This window comes from Pristiophorus japonicus, chromosome 1 (assembly GCF_044704955.1).
Source record: "Pristiophorus japonicus isolate sPriJap1 chromosome 1, sPriJap1.hap1, whole genome shotgun sequence".
NCBI classification, from domain to species: Eukaryota; Metazoa; Chordata; class Chondrichthyes; family Pristiophoridae; genus Pristiophorus; species Pristiophorus japonicus.
Genome location: NC_091977.1, coordinates 373,147,379 through 373,174,393, shown reverse-complemented (window position 1 = coordinate 373,174,393; position 27,015 = coordinate 373,147,379). Strand labels below are relative to the sequence as shown.

The 27,015-nt window shown below is 46.6% G+C and overlaps 1 protein-coding gene across 4 annotated transcripts in view; it reads right to left on the bottom strand.

Moving 5' to 3' along the window:
- LOC139273836 (lethal(3)malignant brain tumor-like protein 4) overlaps positions 1-27,015 on the bottom strand; it is a 563,891-nt gene that overhangs the window by 249,026 nt on the left and 287,850 nt on the right. For all 4 annotated transcript variants that reach the window (XM_070890916.1, XM_070890932.1, XM_070890926.1 and 1 more), the window contains exon 20: positions 17,732-17,805. In XM_070890916.1, the coding sequence (XP_070747017.1) occupies positions 17,732-17,805 (74 nt within the window). The remainder of the gene's footprint in view (positions 1-17,731; positions 17,806-27,015) is intronic.

Below are 27,015 nucleotides of genomic sequence, written 5' to 3'. Positions count from 1 at the left end.
GATTGCAAAAAAATAGCCAACTCTCAAGGTTGTGTGGGCGGACAATGAGTTAAGTTGAACCCCTTATTAACCCAGGAGTGTTGTGCTGAATTTATGCATTATGAATGAAGCTTTAAAATCCTGGTATAAAACAGCCAAAACTTGGTGTAAGTATCAAAGTATAGCACAGTGATATTGCATTCTGTTCTGGCTGCTAACATCTGGAGAGATTATATAAATTAATAGTCACATGCTGGGTAGTGCCAAGTCTGGGAGGCCGAAATTCAGCCTTTCGAAAAGGCCTCTCACCGTTGGAAAGCGGCGGCCACACGGCGGAGTCGAATGGCCGCCGATTTAGGATCGAATGGCCGCCACCAGCGAAATTCACCTTGGGGGTTTTTCCGGCGGTCCCCACTTCTGCCCCACTGCTGCCGATCCATGCTAACTGCGTAATCAAACGCACACCGCCGATTTCCCGCACCTCCAGCTAAATTCACCCTGAATAATCTTCCATCCGTCACATGGTGCCCCCGACAGCTTTTTCTGTCGGTGCACTGTGTTGGACGTGTGTGCGACATGACAGCACAGTGGTTATTCAAGGGGAGGGCATACTGCCGCAGCGGCCATGTTTTTTTTTGTCAGCCAACTGCCAGGTTGGGCCGTCAATCATGCTCCCGGGTTCGGCCGGGCCGCCACCAGGCAGCCTGGCACCCCCTCTCAATTTTTAAAATGGCGAAGGCTCTCCCCTTTAAGTGAAGGGGAGAGCTGTGGTGACGCACACGCGTCATGATGTCATCACCACTCCGCTGATGAATGTCAGCGGCGGAGACTCCATCCGGCCTCCACTTACGCCCCTCTTGTGGTTGGTCTTCTGCTTACCACCACACTTCCACCCTCATTAAAACCGACTTCCGGTCCACTGGAAAAAAAAAAGTCAAATAACGAAATTTCGCAAAAGAGACTACTTTATCCAGCGCGGCAGAAAAAACACTTCAAAAACGGTAGGTGCACCAGGTTTCTGGCGGGCCTGAATTTCTACCCCTGTGTCTCATCATAGCACCATAATGCACACTGTGAAACTATCCTCCAACTAGACTGATGTTAGTAAGTGATTTTAAACATGTGCATTCAAGTAAAAGCAGGTTGCATCTAGTGAGTATTCCAGTTTCTTATGAATAATGTGCACAGTTGCAGCTTCAGTTGTGAAGAAAACATAATCGAGACTATCATCCAATAAACCATGCCTGTGCAATAACGTGTGTTATTTCATGTTGTCTAGTACTAACAAAGGAATTTTTAAAGGATGATTCCGCAATCCTGTGCTCCCAGCTGGGAGCCAGAGTAACAGGGAGATAGGAGCAGAGAATTGGCATTGGAATGATGCCCTATCTCTGACATGTGTTATCTGCATACGTTGAAAGCATGGGAGCATGGTGTAACCTATTTCGATCAGGACACATTTACGAATAAATCACTGGCGGCAAGCCTTATATTTTAGCAGATTTATTTACATTTATACTATAAAATAACTATTACTGGAACATTCCTTTAATACAATACTAACACCTGTTTAGCTGGAAAGCTGTATCATCCTGATAAATTTGCCCCATTTCACTGTATGTGACAAAATGGAGACAAATTGCAGTCTGTGAAACAAACCAAGCAGACACAAGAATAACAGAATAAAAAGAGGAGCACTCACAGCAGAGCTTTAGAAGTCATCTGCATGGCTGTTTTATGTAGCAACTATCACAGAAAGCCTTGTATCATACAGGCAATAGTAAGTGCTGGCATGATAAGTCCGCAAAGCTGCTTTGGGGCACAAATAATGTCAATTGGCAGTTGTGATTACTAGAATCAGGTCCTTTACATTCTGCATCTGCCCAAAATGACTGGAAAGATGACACAGGACTTGTATTTCAGATTTACAGCAACTGTCACCCAAATATCAGATAAATGTGAAAAATTATCACCATGGTTAACAGTCTACAACAACAACACTAAATTGCATTTATATAGCACCATTAACGCAGTATAACATTCCAAGACACTTCACTGGAGCGTAATCAAACAAAATTTGACACCAAGTCACGGAAGAAGATATTAGGACAGATGACCAAAAACTTGGTCAGAGGTAGGTTTTAAGGAGCATCTTAAAGGAGGAGAGACAGGTAGAGAGGTAGAGAGGTTTAGGGTGTGAGTTTCAGAACTAAGGGCCTAGGTAGCTGAAGACACAGCCGCTGATGGTGGAGCAAAGACCATCGAGGATGCACACAAGGTCAGAATTGGAGGAGCGCAGAGATCTTTGAGGGTTGTAGAGCTACAGTAGACTACAGAGGGGCGAGACAAACTATTGAGAAAGATACGTAAGTAAGGTTTCTGTTTGCGACATTCATATTGGCTTTTTCTTTTTTGTGGAATCTGTTTTTTCCCCATATTTTCTTTTCTATGTGCTTTTTTCACCAAGCACCTCCCTGGCTCAGCAGGTTGATTGGAAACCTGCTGCTAGAACTTTGATGTCACCACTTACTGGCTGGCAATCATTAGAGGCAGGAAAACAGTTTAGGGAGATCAGCCCACTAATTTTCTTTCTACCCTTGTGGGGAAGTACATAAGCCTTGAAATAACTATTGGCAATGTTAGTTCATTAACTTAACTTATTGATATGACATTGCTTTGACTGTTATTTGAGCAGGGATGTTAACTTATTTAAGATAAACAAGAAAAAGTTAAATGTTCATCTGCTAATATCTCCAATAGCAATTTCTAGGTTATTGTCTCTGCTTAGCACTTTTCCCTGGGGTATAGTTAATTCAAGAGCATATTTTGTGGGGAATTTCAGATAAACGGTAGTCATTTATTGACTAGCAACATTAGTCTCAAGGCAAATATCAGTTTAATTCAAACACATAAAACTAACATGTAATTACAGTTTAAAAGAGACATTAAAGTGTATAAACAGCTGCAGTTTAGAGTGTCACTGATGGTGAATGACATGTAAGCCTTCTATTTCAGAACTCTTTCGAAGGAACACTTTGTATCGAAATAATTTGCTGTAAAGTTGTATTTTTGAAACTGTGGAGAAGTGTCCATTAACTATACACATTGCACTGAGAGCTAACTCAGGGAAAATTAATGACTGATATAATTGAGGTGGAAGTCCTAAAAGGACTAAGAAACAATTGGGAAATTTTTCATATTCATCACAAGGACAGTAATTTGTTGTTGTGGATTTCCCACCCATTATAGAACCCATCCAATTTTCAATCCATTGAACATAAGAACATAAGAATTAGGAACAGGAGTAGGCCATCTAGCCCCTCGAGCCTGCTCCGCCATTCAATAAGATCATGGCTGATCTGGTCGTGGACTCAGCTCCACTTACCCGCCCTCTCCCCGTAACCCTTAATTCCCTTATTGCTTAAAAATCTATCTATCTTTGACTTGAATACATTCAATGAGCCAGCCTCAACTGCTTCCTTGGGCAGAGAATTCCACAGATTCACAACCCTCTGGGAGAAGAAATTCTTTCTCAACTCGGTTTTAAATTGGCTCCTCCGTATTTTGAGGCTGTGCCCCCTAGTTCTAATCTCCCCCACCAATGGAAACAACCTCTCTGCCTCTATCTTGTCTATCCCTTTAATGATTTTAAATGTTTCTATAAGATCACCCCTCATCCTTCTGAACTCCAAGGAGTAAAGACCCAGTCTACTCAATCTATCATCATAAGTTAACCCCCTCATTTCTCGAATCAGCCTAGTGAATCGTCTCTGTACCCCTTCCAAAGCTAGTATATCCTTCCTTAAGTAAGCTGACCAAAACTGCACGCAGTACTCCAGGTGCGGCCTTACCAATACCTTATACAGTTGCAGCAACACTTCCCTGCTTTTGTACTCCATCCCTTTCGTAATGAAGGCCAACATTCCATTTGCCTTCCTGATTACCTGCTGCACCTGCAAACTAACCTTTTGGGATTCATGCACAAGGACCCCCAGGTCCCTCTGCACCACAGCATGTTGTAATTTCTCCCCATTCAAATAATATTCCCTTTTACTGTTTTTTTTCCCCAAGGTGGATGACCTCACACTTTCCGACATTGTATTCCATCTGCCAAACGTTAGCCCATTCGCTTAACCTATCCAAATCTCCTTGTAGCCTCTCTGAGTCCTCTACACAACCCGCTTTCCCACTAATCTTAGTGTCATCTGCAAATTTTGTTGCACTACACTCTGTCCCCTCCTCTAGGTCATCTATGTATATTGTAAACAGTTGTGGTCCCAGCACTGAACCCTGTGGCACACCACTAACCACTGATTTCCAACCGGAAAAGGACCCATTTATCCCGACTCTCTGCTTTCTGTTCGCCAGCCAATTCTCTATCCATGCTAATACATTTCCTCTGACTCCGCGTACCTTTATCTTCTGCAGTAACCTTTTGTGTGGCACCTTATCGAATGCCTTTTGGAAATCTAAATACACCACATCCATCGGTACACCTCTATCCACCATGCTCGTTACATCCTCAAAGAATTCCAGTAAGTTAGTTAAACATGATTTCCCTTTCATGAATCCATGCTGCGTTTGCTTGATTGCACTATTCCTATCCAGATGTCCCGCTATTTCTTCCTTAATGATAGTTTCAAGCATTTTCCCCACTACAGATGTTAAACTAACCGGCCTATAGTTACCTGCCTTTTGCCTGCCCCCTTTTTTAAACAGAGGCGTTACATTAGCTGCTCTCCAATCCGCTGGTACCTCCCCAGAGTCCAGAGAATTTTGGTAGATTATAACAAATGCATCTGCTATAACTTCCGCCATCTCTTTTAATACCCTGGGATGCATTTCATCAGGACCAGGGGACTTGTCTACCTTCAATCCCATTAGTCTGTCCAGCACTACCTCCCTAGTGATAGTGATCATCTTAAGGTCCTCCCTTCCCACATTCCTATGACCAGCAATTTTTTGGCATGGTTTTTGTATCTTCCAGTGTGAAGACCGAAACAAAATAATTGTTTAAGGTCTCAGCCATTTCCACATTTACATTTTTTAAATCCCCCTTTTCATCTTCTAAGGGACCAACATTTACTTTAGTCACTCTTTTCCGTTTTATATATCTGTAAAAGCTTTTACTATCTGTTTTTATGTTTTGCGCAAGTTTACCTTCGTAATCTATCTTCCCTTTCTTTATTGCTTTTTTAGTCATTCTTTGCTGTTGCTTAAAATCTTCCCAATCCTCTAGTTTCCCACTAACCTTGGCCACCTTATACGCATTGGTCTTTGATTTGATACTTTCCTTTATTTCCTTGGTTATCCACAGCTGGTTATCTCTTCTCTTGCCGCCCTTCTTTTTCGCTGGAATATATTTTTGTTGCGCATTATGAAAGAGCTCCTTAAAAGTCCTCCACTGTTCCTCAATTGTGCCACCGTTTAGTCCTTGTTTCCAGTCTACTTTAGCCAACTCTGCCCTCATCCCACTGTCGTCCCCTTTGTTTAAGCATAGTACTCTCGTTTCTGACACAACTTCCTCATCCTCAATCTGTATTACAAATTCAACCATATTGTGATCACTCATTCCGAGAGGATCTTTTACGAGGAGATCGTTTATTTTTCCTGTCTCGTTGCACAGGACCAGATCCAAAATGGCTTGCTCCCTTGTAGGCTCTGTTACATACTGTTCTAAGAAACAATCCTGTATGCATTCTATGAATTCCTCCTCCAGGCTACCCCCTGCGATTTGATTTGACCAATCGATATGTAGGTTAAAATCCCCCATAACTACTGCCGTTCCTTTTTCACATGCCTCCATTATTCCCTTGATTATTGCCCACCCCACCAAGAAGTTATTATTTGGGGGCCTATAAACTACGCCGACCAGTGACTTTTTCCCCTTACTATCTCTAATCTCCACCCACAATGATTCAACATTTTGTTCATTGGAGCCAATATCATCCCTCACAACTGCCCTGATATCATCCCTTATTAACAGAGCTACCCTACCTCCCTTCCCTTCCTGCCTATCTTTCCGAATCGTCAGATACCCCTGTACGTTTAATTCCCAGTCCTGGCCACCTTGCAACCATGTCTCTGTAATGGCCACCAAATCATACCCATTTGTAATGATTTGTGCCGTCAACTCATTTACTTTATTTCTAACGCTGCGTGCATTTAGGTAGTGTTTTTTCATCCTAGTTTTTAAACCATGATTTTTAGTTTTTACCCCTCCTGCAGCCCTTTTATATTCAGTGGTCCTTTTTGTTTCTTGCCTTTGGTTTCTCTGCCCTCCACTTTTACTCATCTCTTTTCTGTCTTTTGTTTTTGTTTCCTTTTTGTTTCCCTCTGTCTCCCTGTATTGGTTCCCATCCCTCTGCCATATTAGTTTAACTCCTCACCAACAGCACGAGCAAACACTCCCCCTAGGACATTGGTTCCGTTCCTGCCCAAGTGCAGACCGTCCGGTTTGTACTGGTCCCACCTCCCCCAGAACCTGTTCCAATGCCCCAGGAATTTGAATCCCTCCCTGTTGCACCACTGCTCAAGCCACGTATTCATCTGTGCTATCCTGCGATTCCTACTCTGACTAGCACGTGGCACTGGTAGCAATCCCGAGATTACTACTTTTGAGGTCCTACTTTTTAATTTAACTCCTAGCTCCTTAAATTCGTCTCGTAGGACCTTATCCCTTTTTTTACCTATGTCGTTGGTACCAATGTTCACCACGACAACTGGCTGTTCTCCCTCCCTTTTCAGAATGTCCTGCACTCGCTCGGAGACATCCTTGACCCTTGCACCAGGGAGGCAACATACCATCCTGGACTCTCGATTGCGGCCGCAGAAACGCCTATCTATTCCCCTTATGATTGAATCCCCTATTACTATCGCTCTCCCACTCTTTTTTATGCCCTCCTGTACAACAGAGCCAGCCACGGTGCCATGAACTTGGCTGCTGTTGCTCTCCCCTAATGAGTCATCTCCCTCAACAGCACTCAAAACAGTGTATCTGTTTTGCAGGGGGATGACCAGATGGGACCCCTGCACTACCTTCTTTGTACTACTCTTCCTGCTGGTCTTCCATTCCCTAGCTGGCTGTGGATCCTTCTCATGCGGTAAGACCAACTCACTACACGTGCCACTTATGTCATTCTCAGCATCGTGGATGCTCCAGAGTGAATCCACCCTCAGCTCCAATTCCGCAACGCGGTCTATCAGGAGATGGAGGCGGATACACTTCTTACACACGTAGTCGTCTGGGACACCGGAAGCGTCCCTGAGTTCCCACATGGTACAGGAGGAGCATATCACGTGACCGATCTCTCCTGCCATGCCTTAACCCTTAGATACCCTTAAATTGGTTATAACAATGTTACAGTTTACTTACTGATATAAAAATAAAAAGAGGAAAAGCTGCTCACCAATCACCAGCCAATCACTTACCCCATTGGCTGTGACGTCACCTTTTGATTCCTTTCTACTTCTTTTTTGCTTTCTCTCCCGCTGTAGCTGCACAAGTACGCCTTTTATAGGCCGCTCCGACACTGCTCCCACCTCTCGCCAACTGCCGCTGACTCTCGAGCTCCCGCTGGGCCTTTTATAGGCCGTTCCGACACTGCTCCCGCCTCTCGCCAACTGCCGCTGACTCTCGAGCTCCCGCTGGGCCTTTTATAGGCCGCTCCGACACTGCTCCCACTTCTCGCCAACTGCCGCTGACTCTCGAGCTCCCGCTGGGCCTTTTATAGGCCGCTCCGACGCTGCTCCCGCCTCTTGCCAACTGCCGCTGACTCTCGAGCTCCCGCTGGGCCTTTTATAGGCCGCTCCGACGCTGCTTCCGCCTCTCGCCAACTGCCGCTGACTCTCGAGCTCCCGCTGGGCCTTTTATAGACCGCTCTGACGCTGCTCCCGCCTCTCGGCAACTGCCGCTGACTCTCGAGCTCCCGCTGGGCCTTTTATAGGCCGCTCCGACGCTGCTCCCACCTCTCGCCAACTGCCGCTGACTCTCGAGCTCCCGCTGGGCCTTTTATAGGCCGCTCCGACGCTGCTCCCGCCTCTCGCCAACTTCCGCTGACTCTCGAGCTCCCGCTGGGCCTTTTATAGGCCGCTCCGACGCTGCTCCCACCTCTCGCCAACTGCCGCATTGAAATCAATGAAAACGAAAATCGACGGATTCTATAACAGTCAGGCGATGTGCTCTGCCAAATTACCACCCATGTGATGAAGACAGAAATTTATTCCAATAAATTTCCAGGAATGGATGTTATTTATCCCACAGTGCTAAAGGAGACTAAGAAGATATTTGTGAGACATTGACAATTATTATAAGGGAGTGACTGGACACTGGGGCGGTATCAGTGGATTGGGAGCAAGCCAACACGGTGCACATGTTCAAAACAGGGAGAAAACAGAAACAGGCATTACAGGCTCAGTCTTACTTTGATCCTTTGTAAAATAATGGAATAATTTATCAGGTGTAAACTTGAATATCAATATAGTAATTCACTTAGCAAACAGTAGTTGACATGGATACAGAAAGGAAATATCCTGTCTGACCCAGCTGCTTGAATTCTTTGAGGAAGTGACATTCTAAGTAGAAAAGTGGTCAACCTTACAACATGTTGTACTGAGACTTCCAGAAGATATTTGCCAAAGTTCCACATGAAAGGCTATTAGTTACGCACAAAGTTGTGGATATTCAGGGTAAATCTTGGTCATTGATAAGAAATTGGTTGAAGGATAGAAATCAACAGGTACTTGTTCAAGGATTAGATGGGAAGAAATACTGAGTTAGGTACCCCAGGGATCAGTGTTGGGACTGCTACTATTTCTAATGTACTCAGAAACCCAATGCAAACCCAATGGTCAAATCTGCAAATATGTCCAACCAATGCAGAGCAGCAAGTGACAAAGCCAATAGAACGTTGAATATTATAGCCAAAATAACAGAAAAATAATTCAGGGTTGTGATCAAACTGTACAGTACTCTAGACAGAATGCACATTAAATAAGGGACATAGTCACCAATAAACAAGGAACATAGTCAAACATTGGAGGCAGTGCAGAGAAGAGTCACAAAGATAATCGACAAAGTCAGAGGTCTTAAATATAAAGACTGGAGAAATTCGGGTGGGGGCGGAGGGGTTTGGAAGAAATTCAACTCATGGCTGGCTTGTTTCTCTGGTGCAAAATGAGCAAAAACCTCCAAATTTCATGGCGCTATCTATTGTGCCTAAACTATACTGGAATTGCGCTGGACAGCATATTGGTTTGGGTGACTTTAAGTAATCCATGGCGTCCGCCTGGAACAGGTATTAGTCTACATAAATATGCAAATTGGGGTCCTATGCCAGCTGTAGGATCTCCAAACCAATTTTCAGTTTTCATTTTCGTGGACCCAGAAGAAGCCGCTGGTGTATTTGAGTCCTCCCATTCTCTGGGATAGCCACACGGCCCTCCCAGTCCCGAACTGACAGGCGACTCAGAGTGGGAACTGGCTGATTTCTCGCTCTCCCCGGCCGGCAAGCTACAGTGGGGCACACATTTCTCAGCCCCAAAGGTGATTTTATAGGGGTGTATGATATAGTTAAAGGAATGGAACTAGGGAAATTCAGAAAATTACTTTGTTAAATTGAGAGAGTAGAACAAGGGGACACAACTTCAAACTATTATAAGGCAAATTTAGGATTGATATCCAAAAGTCCTTTACACACAGGACCCAAATTTGGTCAAAGCCAAATTCCGCTGATGATTTTTTACCGCCCGGTACTGCTGGGACCGAGTAGACGGGAGATTTGTCCCGCTTTTCTTGGTGGTAACAGGAGCGGAATGCAGCGGGCGGTGGTGGGCGGAGGAGGCCTTTTGACTCGGGAATCTTCGGCTCCCGAGTTGTGCACACGCGCGTGCGGCTGTCAAGTCCCCCGCCCCCCCCCGCCCCCCAAAAAGCACCGTCGAGAGGACAGAGACTGCCGGCCTGAGATTGGTGTGTGGGGGGGGGGGGGGGGGAGAGAAATCATTGTGGTGGGGGGGTGGAGATTGCTGTGGTGGGGGGGAGAGATTGCTGTGGTGGGGGGGGGGAGGGGGGAGAGATTGCTGTGGGGAGGAGGTGGGGGGGACATTGCTGTTGGGGGGGGGGGATCGCTATGGGGCGGGGCAGTTATCGCTGTGGGGGGTGGGAGAGATCGCTGCGGGGGGGCAGGGGAGAGATTGCTGTGGGGGGGGAGATTGCTGTTGGGGGGGGATCGCTATGGGGGGGAGGAGCTTGCTGCAGGGGGGGGAGAGAGATCGCTGTGGCGGGGGGGGGGGTAAAGAGAGCGCTGTGGGGGGGGGGGGAAGAGATCTCTTTGGCGGGGGAGGGGGGGAGAGAGAGATCGCTGTGGGGAAATGGAGAGATCACTGTGGGGGGGTGGTGAGAGAGACTGGAGGGGAGAGAAACTGGGGGGCGCGGGGAGAGAGACTGGGGGAGTGTGAGAGATTGGGGGTGTGTGGTGAGACACTGGGGGGGGTGTGAGAGGCTGGGGGGGTTGTGACAGATTGTGGGATGAGAGACTGGGGGATGTGAGAGACTGGGGGGGTGTGAGAGACTGGGGGGGTGTGAGAGACTGGGGGGTGTGAGAGACTGGGGGGTGTGAGAGACTGGGGGGTGTGAGAGACTGGGGGGTGTGAGAGACTGGGGGGTGTGAGTGACTGGGGGGTGTGAGTGACTGGGGGGTGTGAGTGACTGGGGGGTGTGAGTGACTGGGGGGTGTGAGTGACTGGGGGGTGTGAGTGACTGGGGGGTGTGAGTGACTGGGGGGTGTGAGAGACTGGGGGGTGTGAGAGACTGGGGGGTGTGAGAGACTGGGGGGTGTGAGAGACTGGGGGGTGTGAGAGACTGGGGGGTGTGAGAGACTGGGGGGTGTGAGAGACTGGGGGGTGTGAGAGACTGGGGGGTGTGAGAGACTGGGGGGTGTGAGAGACTGGGGGGTGTGAGAGACTGGGGGGTGTGAGAGACTGGGGGGTGTGAGAGACTGGGGGGGTGTGAGAGACTGGGGGGGTGTGAGAGACTGGGGGGGTGTGAGAGACTGGGAGAGTGTGGTGAGAGACCGGGGGTGGTGTCAGAGACTGGGGGGGAAGGAGACTCGGGGGAGAGAGACTGCGGGGAGAGAGACTGCGGGGAGAGAGACTGGAGGGTGAGAGAGACTGGGGGGTGTGAGAAACTGGGGAGTGTGAGAAACTGGGGAGTGAGAGAAACTGGGGGGGGGTGTGAGAGACTGGGGGGGTGTGAGAGACTGGGGGGTGTGAGAGACTGGGGGTGTGAGAGACTGGGGGTGTGAGAGACTGGGGGTGTGAGAGACTGGGGGGGGGGTGAGAAACTGGGGGGTGTGAGAGACTGGGGGGTGTGAGAGACTGGGGGGTGTGAGAGACTCGGGGGTGTGAGAGACTGGGGGGTGTGAGAGACTGGGGGGTGTGAGAGACTGGGGGGTGTGAGAGACTGGGGGGTGTGAGAGACTGGGGGGTGTGAGAGACTGGGGGGTGTGAGAGACTGGGGGGTGTGAGAGACTGGGGGGTGTGAGAGACTGGGGGGTGTGAGAGACTGGGGGGTGAGAGAGACTGGGGGGTGTGAGAGACTGGGGGGTGTGAGAGACTGGGGGGTGAGAGAGACTGGGGGTTGAGAGAGACTGGGGGGTGAGAGAGACTGGGGGGGTGAGAGAGACTGGGGGGTGAGAGAGACTGGGGGGTGAGAGAGACTGGGGGGTGAGAGAGACTGGGGGGTGAGAGAGACTGGGGGGTGAGAGAGACTGGGGGGTGAGAGAGACTGGGGGGTGAGAGAGACTGGGGGGTGAGAGAGACTGGGGGGTGAGAGAGACTGGGGGGTGAGAGAGACTGGGGGGTGAGAGAGACTGGGGGGAGAGCGACTGGGGGGAGAGTGACTGGGGGTGAGTGAGAGTGGGGTGGGGGGGGGGTGGGAGAGAGACTGGGGTTAAGATAGACTAATAAATTTTTAATGATAGTTCATTAATAAAGGAGTAAATAAAGCTTTATTAGACCATTTATATTATTGGCTAACACTAGAAAATACTACAATCCATTAAAAAATACCAAACTGCAGAGAACTGTTATATTCATAATAAATGGTCAGACTGAGTACTGTGTGTAATGAGCAAGTGTGACCTTAGCTCCTTTATTAAGGTTCCCGAGTACAGGTACCTCGATGGTGGCCTGCTTATATACTGTGCTCCCAAAGGATGCTGGGATCCCTTGGGACTCCAACAGTTGGACCCTCTGATGGTCAGGTATAATGCAAGTTACAAAGAGTTAAATACATAACATCACTCCCCTGTGAAGTCAATAGTAGACTTATTTACAAGGTGAGATGATTTGGGGCTTTACGCTCCCTTGTCGATCATCTCAGTACAAATGCTGGTGTGGGTGGGTTGGTCATTTCTTCACTGGGCTGTTGGGCAGCCGGCCTTGCCGGGCTGCTGGGGATAATGAGCTATGTTTGTTGCCACTTGTGTGTGTGTTGGAAGGTCAAAGTTGGTGGTGTCCTCTTCGAGTTGTTCGTAGCTGTTGGTGAACCGCAATTTGATTTGGCTCAAATGTTTTCTGAGCGCTTGTCCATTGGTCAGTTTGACCTGAAACACCCTACTCCCTTCTTTGGCTGTGACCGTGCCAGCAAGCCATTTGGGACCATGTCCATAATTGAGCACAAACACAAGATCATTGATCTCAATATCGCGTGACAAATTTGCACGGTCATGGTATATACTTTGTTGATGCCGCTTGCCCTCCACGTGATCATGGAGATCAGGGTGGACAAGAGAGAGCTTGTTTTAAGCGCCCTTTTCATGAGCAGCTCAGCTGGGGGAATCCCGGTGAGAGAGTGGGGTCTGGTGCAGTAGCTGAGCAGCACTCGAGACAACCGAGTCTGCAGGGAGTCTTCGACATACGTTTCAAGCTTTTCTTGATGGTCTGAACTGCCCATTCTGCCTGGCCTTTGGATGCGGGTTTGAACGGAGCAGATGTGACAAGTTTGATCCCATTGCAGGTCATGCATTCCTTGAATTCAGCACTGGTGAAGTACGGCCCATTGTCGCTGACTAGGACGTCAGGCAAGCCGTGCGTGGCAAACATGGCTCGTAGGCTTTCAATAGTGGCCATGGATGTGCTTACAGACCTTATTGCACATTCAATCCATTTTGAGTAAGCGTCCATGACAACCAAAAACATTTTGCCTAGGAATGGGCCCGCATAGTCTACATGGAACCTCGACCACGGTTTGGATGGCCACGACCACAAACTTAGCGGTGTCTCTCTGGGTGCATTGCTCAACTGAGAGCAAGTGTTGCACTGGCGCACGCATGACTCTAAATCTGAGTCGATGCCAGGCCACCACACGTGAGATCTGGCTATGGCTTTCATCATTATGATGCCTGGGTGGGTGTTGTGCAGTTCGCAAATAAATGTGTCTCTGCCTTTCTTGGGCAAGACCACACGATTGCCCCACAAAAGACAGTTCACCTGCAGGGACAACTCGTCTTTGCATCTGTAGAGCGGCTTAATCACATCCTGCATCTCCACTGGGATACTGGACCAGCTCCCATGGAGGACACAGTTTTTTACCAAGGAAAATAAAGGATCCTGGCTGGTCCAGGTCCTGATCTGGCGGGCTGTAACAGGGGACTTCTCATTCTCAATGCCTCCATGACCATGCGCAAGTCCGCTGGCTGTGCCATTTCCACCCCGGTGGGTGGGCAATGGTAGCCGACTGAGAGTATCTGCGTAGTTCTCTGTGCCCGGTCTGTGGCCGATTAACATAGTTGTCTGCCGACAGCGTGAGCGCCCATCTTTGGATGCGGGCAGAGGCATTAGTTTTGATCCCTTTGCTCTCAAAGAATAGCGCTGAGCAGCTTGTGGTCAGTTTCAATCTCGAACTTGAGGCCAAATAAATACTGGTGCACTTTTTTTTGCTCCATAAACGCACACCAGAGCCTCTTTTTCAACCACGCTGAAGGCCCTTTCGGCCTTGGACAAACTCCTGGATGCATACGCAACCGGTTGCAAAATCCCCGAATCATTAGCCTGTTGTAACACACACCCGACCCTGTATGATGACTCATCGCAAGCTAACACTGATCGTTTACATGGATTATACAGGACAAGCAGTTTGTTAGAACACAATAAATTTCTGGCTTTCTTAAAGGCAGCCTCTTGTGAATTCCCTCATACCCAGTCGTCTCTCTTGCGCAACCTGAGCCCCACGCAATCCAACCGACTAAGAACCTCCTCCGGATTCTTCAAGTGCCTCATGTTGTCCTGACCTGTAACCAATATGTCGTCCTGGAAGACCACTGTGCAAGGAACCCTCTTTAGCAGGCTCTCCATGTTCCGCTGGAAGATCGCCGCGGCCGACCGAATCCCGAACGGGCACCGGTTGTAGATAAACAGACCTTTGTGCGTGTTGATGCAGGTGAGGCCTTTCGAAGACTCCTCCAGCTCCTGCGTCATGTGGGCCGAGGTCAGGTCCAGCTTGGTAAACGTCTTCCCTCCAGCCAGGGTCACAAATAGATCGTCTGCCTTGGGTAGCGGGTACTGGTCCTGCAGCGAAAAACAGTTAATCGTAATTCGCAAATTCTAACCGTACCATCCTCCTTGAGTACCAGGACAATTGGACTGGCCCAGTCGTTGAATTCCACCGGCGCGATGATGCCTTCATGTTGCAGCCTGTCCAGCTCAATTTCCACTTTTTCCCGCATCGTGTATGGTACCGCCTGTGCCTTGTGGTGGATGGGTCGTGTACCGGGAACCAAATGGATCTGCATTTTCGCCTCCAAGAAGTTTCCAATGCCTGGCTCGAATAACGATGGGAACTTGCTTAGAACCTGGGTATATGAGGCATTGTCGATGGACGAAAGCGCTTGGATGTTGTCCCAGTTCCAGCGGATTTTTTCCAGCCAGCTTCTGCCAAACAACGTGGGGCCATCTCCTGGCACAATCCACAGCCGGACTTCGTGTACTGCTCCAACATAGGAGACTTTGACTTCTGCACTGCCAATTACAGGGATTAGTTCCTTGGTGCAAGTCCTTAGTTTAGTGTGAATAGGGCTGAGCTTGGGCTTGTGTGCCTTCTTTCCCCACAGCCTGTCGAAGGCCTTTTTACTCATTATGGACTGACTTGCCCCCGTGTCCAGCTCCATAGATACTGGAATGCCATTCAGTTCAACTTTCAATATTATTGGTGGGCATTTAGTCGTGAACGTGTGTACCCCATACACTTCTGCCTCCTCCGTACGAGTTTCCAACTTAGTCTGATCCACTATGGATCGATCTTCCTCTGCAACGTGGTGGTTTGCAGGGTTTGCAGCTCGCCTGCACATTCGTTGGAGGTGTCCCATTGTTCTGCAACCATTACACGCATAGTGCTTAAAGCGGCATTGATGGGGCCGATGATCACCTCCGCAGTGCCAACAGGGTGTTAACTGCCTCATATTTACAGATGATAGCGGACTCTGGGTCAATTGAGGTCGGACCACAGCAGCCCGCGTGTACGTTCTGCCGTGTATATTTCTGCTCAAAACCGACGTTACTTTATGCACAGTATTAGCCGAAACAACTTTGTTCTGCGAAATCTGCTTGGTGTTGTCGCTGGTGGACATAAATGTTCGGGCTATCGTTATGGCTTTACTCAGATTCGGAGTTTCTACAGTCAACAGTTTGCGAAAGATTATCTCATGTCCGATGCCCAGTACAAAAGAGTCTCCGAGCATTTGTTCTAGGAATCCCTTAAACTCACAATGTCCTGCCTTAGTTCGGCGACATAGCTTGCCACTTCCTGGCCCTCTGATCGTTGACACTTGTAGAACCGATATCTCGCCATCAAAATGCTTTCCTTAGGACTTAGGTGCTCCCGGACCAACGTACACAATTCTTCATAGGATTTCTCTGTTGGTTTTGCCGGGGCCAGGAGATTCTTCATGAGGCCATAGGTTGTTGCCCCACAGACAGTTCGGAGGATCTCCCTTTGTTTGGTGGTGTTCTCGTCCCCTTCCAGCTCGTTGGCCACAAAGTATTGGTCGAGTCTCTCCATGAAGGCCTCCCAATCGTCCCCTTCTGAGAACTTCTCCAGGATGCTGACTGTTCTTTGCATTTTCGCACCAATTGTTATACTCATAATAAATGGTGAGACTGAGTACTGTGTGTCATGAGCAAGTGTGACCTTAGCTCCTTTATTAAGGTTCCAGAGTGTAGGTACCTCGTGGGTGCTGAGATCCCTTGGGACTCCAACAGGTGGGCCCTCTGGTGGTCAGGTGTAATGCAAGTTAAAAGGGTTAAATACATAACAAGAACTATAAAAATCTGTGTAATATCAAACAAACTTGTCAGCTCTGTGTCCATACTGCCCACTTAAGATCCACTTAAAAGCACCTTCTCCAGGACAGTATGCAGTTGCAGCGGTATATCAGCAGTATGTCATGAAACTTGCACTTTGTGGCGGTATGTGGGGGGTTCTACATGGCAGACGGTGTGCATACCGCTTGGCATTATGTCACATGAATTTTCCGCCGGGCAGTACGTCGACGGTATGTACCTGCTTTTTGAGGAAACTTACATTTTTCGGCGGTAAGCAGGTGGTAGTGGGTGATATGCCGATGAAGAGTGATCAACACTTGGAATGGTCCATTGGAAAGAGTATTAGGAGCAAAGTTTTTAAGACACAATTGGATACTGCAATGGTGGGGGGACTTTAGGGACACTCTAGATGAATGAATTAAGATGGGCAAATGACCTTCACACCCTTAATTATCTTGTGATCCTGTATTTCATCTGTTGCTGAATGCTAAATTTCCCACTGTTCAAATATGCAAGAATTATTGGTTTGTAGAATAGAAATTCTCAACTCAATACAAACAAGATATTTTATACCATGTCCTTTGACTGACAAGCAAAGCTCTGTTGACGTGTTTCATACAAATATCACCAATATAGTCAAAAAGGTTTTGCATACTTTGAAAGAAAACCACATCATAGAAATCAAGATTAATTTTGCACTCAGGAATGAATGTTGTGCATACCCATGCTTTTTTTGATTTCCAGCAGTAAACTGTTTGCTTAAAAGCGATAGATTTTTTTGAATCCTCACCTATGGCGAGGTACCTCACATCCACAAGAAAATCATAGGATTTTCCAATGCATGCATGAGGTCCCTCACCATCGTGATCTCAGAAAAGCTACTCTTTTGAGTACAATCTGAATTTTCTGATCTCTTCCATCTGTCCAGGGTGTTTTCGCAATGGAAAAAAATCAGTGATTGAGTTAACCTACATCAATCTAGCACATCACTGCCAGCTGTTTCAAGAGTAGCACAAGTCTTGAAGTAAGTTGTCTATCCTCTCGGTGTCAGGGATCTGAAGGAGGGATAACTTACAAGATGGTGGCCCATACTCACATTACACAATATACATTCATAGCAGCACAAAACCAACTGACTGGAGAATTTCAGGAGAAACATAAAATAATCAGGTCTGAAGATAAAAACTGAATTAGAATGACATATAGGATGAACTTCCAAATAAGGCAGTTGATACTGTGTTAGTACCTTAAAAAAGAACTGCACAAATATCTGATTAGGAAATGAATTGAGGGTTGTAAGAATGGCACAAATATGACTGCCATCTCATTACTTATTTTACTTGCCCAGTCTCTTTTTTTAAATTGATTGCTACCAGTTCTTAATCCAGTGGACTAACAGCATGTGAAAGCAAAGTAGGTCCAGAAAAGTTATTACCTTTGAGTAGACTTTCCAGGTCAATATCATCTGCTTCCTCTTTGATTTTCAAGTATTTTGCTGGCCGAGCCAGCCTAGCAAAAAACAGAGTAAAATTCAGCCTGATTATCCCGCGTAGTGAAGCTAAATCAAAATAGCAATAATAATCTGATTGAAAACTGTGGTGGCCATAAGTGTCACCTTGGCTCAGGTGATAGCACCTGACCCGATTCAAAAGCTTGTAAGTTCAAGTTATTGGCACATAAACTAGGCTCACACTCCAATCCAGTACTGAGGGAATTGTGCATTGTCAGATCGACAGCACCTCCCAAACCCGCAACCTCTACCACCTAGCAGCTGCATGCGAACACCATCACCTCCAAGTTCCCCTCGAAGTCAAACACCATCCTGACTTGGAATTATATTGCCGTTCCTTCATCGTCACTGAATCAAAATCCTGGAACTCTCTACCTAACAGCACTGTGGGAGAACCTTCACCACATGGACCTCAGCGGTTCAAGAATGCGGCTCACCATCATCTTCTCGAAGTTCATTTAGGGATGGGCAATAAATGCTGGCCTTGGCAGTGATGCCCACAACTCACGAACAAATTTTTAAAAATTGTCAAAAGTTCAGCTCTCCAGATGAAAAAAATTTCATAAGATAATATTTCTGGATCAAAGCCTTGCTAGATGGGAGTATGAGTTACAGGTAAACTATGAACAGAATTCTCTGATCGGAGTTGCTGTATGCAAAATGGCTGTTCTGTTCACGTACATAACAGTACTGTACTTTATTGTACGTGAAGTAGTTTGAGGTTTTTCTTTAGCAATTTAAGGAGTTTATAAATTTAAATATTTAGGGACCGAAATTGGTCAAACAAACGGTTCGCCCATTTTTCAGCGGTCCGCGGGCGGTGCGTCGTTTTTTACCGCCCAGTACAGATAGTCAGATAGTCATTGAGGGTAAGCGACGGTGGGACAGATTTGCCGCACGCTCCTTCTGCTGCCTGAGCTTGTTTTCTGCATGCTCTCGGCGATGAGACTCGAGGGGCTCAGCGCCCTCCCGGATGCACTTCCTCCACTTATGGCGGTCTTTGGCCAGGGACTCCCAAGGGTGTCGGTGGGGATGTTGCACTTTATCAGGGAGGCTTTGAGGGTGTCTTTGTAACATTTCCTCTGCCCACCTTTGGCTCGTTTGCCATGAAGGAATTCCGAGTAGAGCGCTTGCTTTGGGAGTCTCGTGTCTGGCATGCAGACAATGTGGCCTGCCCAGCGGAGCTGATCAAGAGTGGTCAGTGTTTCAATGCTGGGGATGTTGGCCTGGTCGAGGACGCTAATGTTAGTGTGTCTGTCCTCCCAGGGGATTTGTAGGATCTTGCGGAGACATCGTTGGTGGTATTTCTCCAGGGACATGAGGTGTCTACTGTACATGGTCAATGTCTCTGAGCCATACAGGAGAGCGGGTATTACTACAGCCCTGTAGATCATGCGCTTGGTGACAGATTTGAGGGCCTGGTCTTCGAACACTCTTTTCCTCAGGCGGCCGAAGGCTGCACTGGAGGCGGTGTTGAATCTCGTCATCAATGTCTGCTCTTGTTGATAGGAGGTATGGGAAATGGTCACTAGCGGCGGTATGTCCCAATTTCGGCCCCTTATTCTTTCAAGTGACAAAGAATTGGAGATCAGTTGCACTACAGATCTTCAAGTTGAAAAACTATAAGTTGGACTCTGTCACAATCATCTGTTAAGTTGTTGCACTGTCCAAGATTTTTGTTAGTTGGAATATTGTGTACAGTTTGGGGAATCTTAGTATAGGAAAGATATCAAACCAGTTGGAAAAGGTGCAGCAGAGATTCACTAGCATATTACCAAGGGTGAGGAGATAAAGTCTTAAAGTAAGATGAAAAATTCAGGGGCGAATTTTTGGCTTCTCTCCGCTCCGTTTTTTGTCCCGCAACGGCAGCAATGGCGGTGGTGAGGTCTGCCGGCCGGGCGGTCAGCCTCCAGCGCCTCGCAGCAATCCTCGGGTCCGGTTTTGCGGTGGAGCGGAGCAACACTGCCTGGAAGAGCTGCGCCGGGTGTGCAACGCCCCTGGTTGTGAAACTGGCGCGAGTTTTGACACTTGCCCGACCCGTACACTCCGCAGTGTACCCCGCAGTGACAGCCTGGGAATTCAGGTGGCCTGACGATTCTGACAGCAGAGAGGTACGCAATGGACTCCAAAGGTAAGTGTGATTGTATTTTCTTTTACTTCTTTTTGTGATTTGTGTTGTGGTGGCGCGGGCAATGTTTTTGTGGCTTTTTAAAAAATTCCGCCCCCCGCTCCCCCTCCGCCGCCCAGGTGTCTCTCTTTAGCTTGGGAGTTTCCCATGCTCGTGCACAAGATAGGTATACAATGCCTCCCTTAGCATTGTGCTCCCTGACTCAGGCGCATCTGCCCAATGTTACTTACTGAGGCGCAAACTTTATCCCTGCCACCCCCCTTCCCCGGCTGCCATTACCGCCCCAAAAACATCAAAGCCGAAACATCAGAGCTGAGAAGGCTAATGGAAGACCTGATAAGAGATCTTCAAGATCAGGATTCAAATTCCTGGGACATTGGAACCGGTTCTGGGGGAGGTGGGACCAGTACAAACCGGACGGTCTGCACCTGGGCAGGACCGCAACCGATGTCCTCGGCGGAGTGTTTGCTTGTGTTGTTGGGGAGGGTTTAAACTAATATGGCAAGGGGATGGGAATCTACGTAGGGAGGCAGAGGGAAATAAAAAGGGGGCAGAAGCAAAAGGTAGGAAGGAGAAAAACAAGAGTGGAGGGCAGAGAAATCAAGGGTAAAAATCAAAAAGGGCCACATTACAACATAATTCTAAAAGGACAAAGCGTGTTAAAAAAACAAGCCTGAAGGCTCTGAGTCGCAATGCAAAGAACCTTTGTAATAAGGTGGCTGAATTAACTGCACAGATAGCTGTTAACGGATATGATGTAATTGGGATTACGGAGACATGGCTCCAGGGTGACCAAGGCTGGGAACTCAACATCCAGGAGTATTCAATATTCAGGAAGGATAAACAGGAAGGAAAAGGAGGTGGAGTAGCGTTGCTGGTTAAAGAGGAGATTAACGCAATAGTCGGAAGGACATTAGCTTGGATGATGTGGAATCTATATGGGTAGAGCTGCAAAACACCAAAAGGCAGAAAACGTTAGTGGGAGTTGTGTACAAACCACCAAAGAGTAGTAGGGAGGTTGGGAATGGCATCAAACAGGAAATTAGGGATGCGTGCAATAAGGGTACAGCAGTTATCATGGGTGACTTTAATCTACATATAGATTGGGCTAACCAAGCTGGTAGAAGTACTGTGGAGGAGGATTTCCTGGAGTGTAAAAGGGATGGTTTTCCAGACCAATATGTCGAGGAACCAACTAGAGAGCAGGCCATCCTAGACTGGGTCTTGTGTAATGAGAAAGGATTAATTAGCAATCTGGTCGTGCAAGGCCCCTTGGGAAAGAGTGACCATAATATGGTAGAATTCTTCATTAAGATGGAGAGTGACACAGTTAATTCAGAGACTAGGGTCCTAAACTAGAGGAAAGGTAACTTCGATGGTATGAGACGTGAATTGGCAAGGATAGATTGGCGAATGATAATTAAAGGGCTGACGATGTTAAGCAATGGCAGACATTTAAAGATCACATGGATGAACTACAACAATTGTACAGCCCTGTCTGGCATAAAAATAAAAAGGGGAAGGTGGCTCAACCGTGGCTAACAAGGGAAATTAGGGATAGTGTTAAATCCAAGGAAGAGGCATATAAATTGGCCAGAAAAAGCAGCAAACCTGAGGACTGGGAGAAATTTAGAATCCAGCAGAGGAGGACTAAGTGTTTAATTAGGAGGGGGAAAAATAGAGTACGAGAGTAAGCTTGCAGGAAACATAAAAACTGACTGCAAAAGCTTCTATAGATATGTGAAGACAAAAAGATTAGTGAAGTCTAATGTAGGTCCCGCAGTCAGGATCAGGTGAATTCATAATGGGGAACAAGGAAATGGCAGACCAATTGAACAAATACTTTGGTTCTGTCTTCATTAAGGAAGACACAAATGACCTCCCAAAAATAATAGGGGGCAGAGGGTCTAGCGAGAAGGAGGAACTGAAGGAAATCCTTATTAGTCAGGAACTTGTGTTAGGGAAATTGATGGGATTGAAGGCTAATAAATCCCCAGGGCCTAATAGTCTGCATCCCAGAGTACTTAAGGAAGTAACCCTAGAAATAGTGGATACATTAATAACCATTTTCCAACATTCTATAGGCTCTGGATCAGTTCCTATGGATTGAAGGTTAGCTAATGTAATCCCACTTCTTAAAAAAGGGAGAGAGAAAACAGAATTATAGACCGATTAGCCTGACATCGGTAGTGGGGAAAATGTTGGAATCAATTATTAAAGATGTAATAGCAGCGCATTTGGAAAGCAGTGACAGGATCAGTCCAAGTCAGCATGGATTTATGAAAGGGAAATCATGCTTGACAAATCTTCTGGAATTTTTTGAGGATGTAACTAGTAGAGTGGACAAGGGAGAACCAGTGGTTGTGGTGTATTTGGATTTTCAAAAGGCTTTTGACAAGGTCCCACACAAGAGATTAGTGTGCAAAATTAAAGCACATGGTATTGGGGGTAATGTATTGATGTGGATAGAGAACTGGTTGGCAGACAGGAGGCAAAGAGTAGGAATAAACGGAGCCTTTTCAGAATGGCAGGCAGTGACTAGTGGGGTGCCGCAAGGTTCTGTGCTGGGACCCCAGCTATTTACAATATACATTAATGATTTGGGTGAAGGAATTGAATGTAATATCTCCAAGTTTGCAGATGACACTAAGCTGGGTGGCGGTGTGAGCTGTGAGGACGATGCTAAGAGGCTGCAGGGTGACTTGGGCAGGTTAGGTGAATGGGCAAATGCATGGCAGATGCAGGATAATGTGGATAAATGTGAGGTTATCCACTTTGGTGGCAAAAATAGGAAGGCAGAATATTATCTGAATGGTGACAGATTAGGAAAAGGGGAGGTGTAACGAGACCTGGGTGCCATGGTACATCAGTCATTGAAAGTTGGCATGCCAGTACAGTAGGCAGTGAAGAAGGCAAATGGCATGTTGGCCTTCATAGCGAGAGGATTTGAGTATAGGAGCAGGGAGGTCTTACTGCAGTTGTACAGGTCCTTGGTGAGGCCACACCTTGAATATTGTGTAGTTTTGGTCTCCTAATCTGAGGAAGGACATTCTTGCTATTGAGGGAGTGCAGCAAAGGTTCACCAGACTAATTCCCAGGATGGCAGGGCTGACATATGAAGAAAGACTGGATCGACTAGCCTTATATTCACTGAAAATTAGAAGAATGAGAGGGGATCTCATAGAAACATATAAAATTCTGACGGGATTGGACAGGTTAGATGCAGGAAGAATGTTCCTGATGTTGGGGAAGTCCAGAACCAGGGGTCACAGTCTCAGGGTAAGGGGTAAGCCATTTAGGACCGAGATGAGGAGAAACTTCTTCACTCAGAGAATTGTGAACCTGTGGAATTCTCTACCACAGAAAGTTGTTGAGGCCAGTTCGTTAGATATATTGAAAAGGAGTTAGATGTGGCCCTTACGGCTAAAGGGATCAAAGGGTATGGAGAGAAAGCAGGAATGGGGTACTAAAGTTGCATGATCAGCCATGATCATATTGAATGGTGGTGCAGGCTCAAAGGGCCAAATGGCCTATTCCTGCATCTATTTTCTATGTTTCTATGTTTCAAGATTATGAAGGGTTATAATAATAGTGATAGATTGTTTCTTCTGCATCAGTAAAACAGTAACAAGGTAAATAATTAAAATCACAAAAACAATTAAAAGATGTGAGAAAAATGTTTTAAGAAGTTCTTGTACAATGTCAACATTATCTTGTTCTTGTACTCTATGCTATTCTAGATACAAAACAGAGGATTCTACAGAGGATTCTATTTTCCTTTTTATGACCTTGTATATTTAGAGTTCCCCCTTTAATGACTTGTGTATCTGCACACGAAGTTCCCTTGAGTCCTCTAGACCATTATAAATGTTACCATGTAAGGTGTACTTATTTTTCTCACTCTTAATTCCAAAATCTATTACTTCTCATTTTTCCACATTGAACTGCATCTACCACCTGACTATTCAGAGGACAGTTAGAATGTGGAATTCTCTGCCATAAATGAGTCATAGAATCATAGAAAGTTACAGCCCAGTAGGAGCCTATTTGGCCAGTCTTATCTGTGCCAGTTGAAAAAGAGCTATCCAGCCGAATCCCACTTTCCAGCTCTTGGTCCGTAGCCTTGTAAGTTACAGCACTTTAAGTGCATATCCAAGTACTTTTTAAATGTGATGAGGATTTCTGCCTTTACCACCCTTTCAGACAGTGAGTTCCAGACCCCCATCACCCTCTGGGTGAAAAGAGTTCTCCTTAACTCCCCTCTAATCCTTCTACCAATGACTTTAAATCTATGCCCCCTGATTATTGACCTCTCTGCTAAGGGAAATAGATCCTTCCTATCCTTTCTATCTAAACCCCTCATAATCCAGTCCGTCAGTACCTTTCAACAAAATGTAATACTTGCTTGAAAGAGAGGAATATTAAAAGTAACAGGGAGCAAGCAGGAGAGCGGAATTAGAATAGATGACACCTGCGGAGATTAACACTGGCTCAGAACTGATGGATCAAAAAGCCTGTGTCTTTGTTGTAACATTCTATGAATCAATGGTCTAAAACAATGAAAAAGTTTGAAGTCTGAGCATTTTTTTCAGTAACTTTTCAACATGATTCTTTAATGAAAAACCTTACATGACAAATGAATCTCATGAAACCATTATAAGCAATGAATCATTTAGTGGTACAGCAAATAGGAAACTGAAGATATATCTCACTTTGTTTGATGTCCAAGCCAGCATAAAGTAGATCAAAAAAAGCATTCTTCTGAATTAATCAAACCTTCCCACTTTGAATTATTTGAAGCCTACTGCCGCTTCCTGCAGCATATAGTGGAGGATCAGAGATTAAAGGGAATTCACACATGTGAACAACTTCAACCTATCAGATGTGACTTAATTAGATTTATGTTTGAGACAGTTTGCTTGTGGATTTGCGTTTTATGATTCAGAAATCAATCACTTCTTTTTAACAGTGTACCTAACAATTCCAATGAAAATTTTCATTAATATACAGGGCTTAATTTTTTTCCACGCACTTTGGCCAGATGATGCTAAAGAGGAATATTTGCCCACAATGTTCCCAGAGATGTATATTATGCCTTCCCTGCAAGCTCTGAAGCTAAGACAAAAAGACCAGGATTGTTTCCGAGCAGCAGTGTTCTGTCCGTTCCTCTGATATCACCAGAACCCCAAACCAGTTTCTTCAGTTGTGGTTCATCAACTGTGCATATCAGGATCCCAGCTAGATTCCCGCTGCCAAAAGGGAGTCCTGCATTGCCTGGTTATAAAATCTTGGTGGTGCTACAGAGGAACCAGTGCTTCAGTACCAGAAGAGGTGGCTAGGCAGAAGTGCTCTGTAGATCCAATGATCAGCTATCTTAGATTGAGGCATTTACCAGAAAGTAAATGGGGCCAGAATGGAGGGAGACAAGGCTGCTGCAAGACCGACATGGTCCTCAAGGCTCTTACTGCAGATTCCTGGGGCCTATTGTCATTTTCCCCAAGGAGACCCTGAGAATTGATAATACGGTCACCAGGGAGCGGAATCCTTGGGGGGCCCAGGCCCTGCCTCCCCCACTTTCAATTACTTGTGGTGGACAGGGATAGAAAAACCAGTGGGCTCTGAAGGACAGGAAACAGAGTTTGGCTGGTGAGGTAGCAGTAGGCTTCACTGCCTGAATCTTCCTTCATCTTCCACACAAGTCGTCTGACTCTGGGTGGGATCATGGACAAAACTCACAGCCAAGAACTCCTAGCTATCATAACAGCAATGACTTCCACATGCCTATTCCAACCCTACAATGTCATCTACAAAGATAAAGGCTTAAAGGTTCTTTAAAGATCCCAATAGTTTTGCCAGGATCGCACTTGCTGAAGTTAGCTGGGTCAAAGGAAGGGGCCACAAGGAGAAAGCTTTTAGTGGATTGAGGAGGGGAGTGCAGATTGCGACTATACTGCCCCCACCCCAACAATGTTGGAATTGGCATTCCTGGAAAGGGAAAAAGAGGAAGAGTTTGTGTAAGGGTGCCACTTGAAGTATTTATTAAAAATTATTTTCTTCTCTCATCTTAGGTCGGTGTTAGGGAGCTCTTCCTTGTGAGACTGGTGCTCGGCCGGGTCTCTATTCCTTTCCCTGTCCATGCTTCTATTTCTTTGATGGCTTTGTAGGGCAGGACGGGTTACTGTAAAAAGGGATATGAAGTGTGGTAGGGGTAGCCTTCGAGGTATCACTCCAGCCAGTGGGCAGTGAACAGATTTGCAGCTAGTGCCTGGGCTGGGTTGGTAAAAGAAATGCACTACCTCCTCTTCTTCCTTGTGGCCTGAGCTCCCTTCTAGCTGTGCCCCAAACTGTGCTTGCCTTCAGCCCTAGGTCCAAGTGCCAGCTGTGGCCTTCTGACCTGCACCATGTTTCTCGGTTACCTGTACAGCTAAAGCAACATAATTCAGCATTGGGCAGAGGAAACAAAGGAAGTTTCTGAGAGTCATGGAGAAAGGGAGGCAGTAAGAGCGTAACACGGAGAGAGATGCAGCGAGAATTATGAGGGACACAAAGAGATATACAATTACATATCAAAAGACACACAATTTTTTAAAAAGTACATAAGTATGACATAAGTACATAAGGAAAATCAACTGGCATTTAAGATTAAACATAGAGTGACCTGGGCCTCTGGAAATCTACTCAGTATGGCACTGGAATGTCAGCCTAAATGATGCGCTCATATCTTGAAATGGCATTAGAACACACAGGGCCTGAAATTCATTGACATACCGCCCATGTACCACCCAAAAATGTGATTTTGGTGAAAAAAACACCTACATACCGCCAACATACCGCTCGGCGGAATATTCATTGACATACCGCCGTGCAGTATGCACACCGTCCGCAGTGCAGAACCACCCGCAAACCGCCCAAAAGGTCCAATTTTCACGGCATACGGCCAACATACCACTGGAGCTGGATACCTTCCTGGAAAACGTAATTTTACACGATGTTAAGTGGGCGGGAATGAGTGGCAGTGCTCGGAGCGGTCATTTTCAAAACCGGTACAGTCAGCAAAAGCAGCACCTCTGCATTTCTGAGG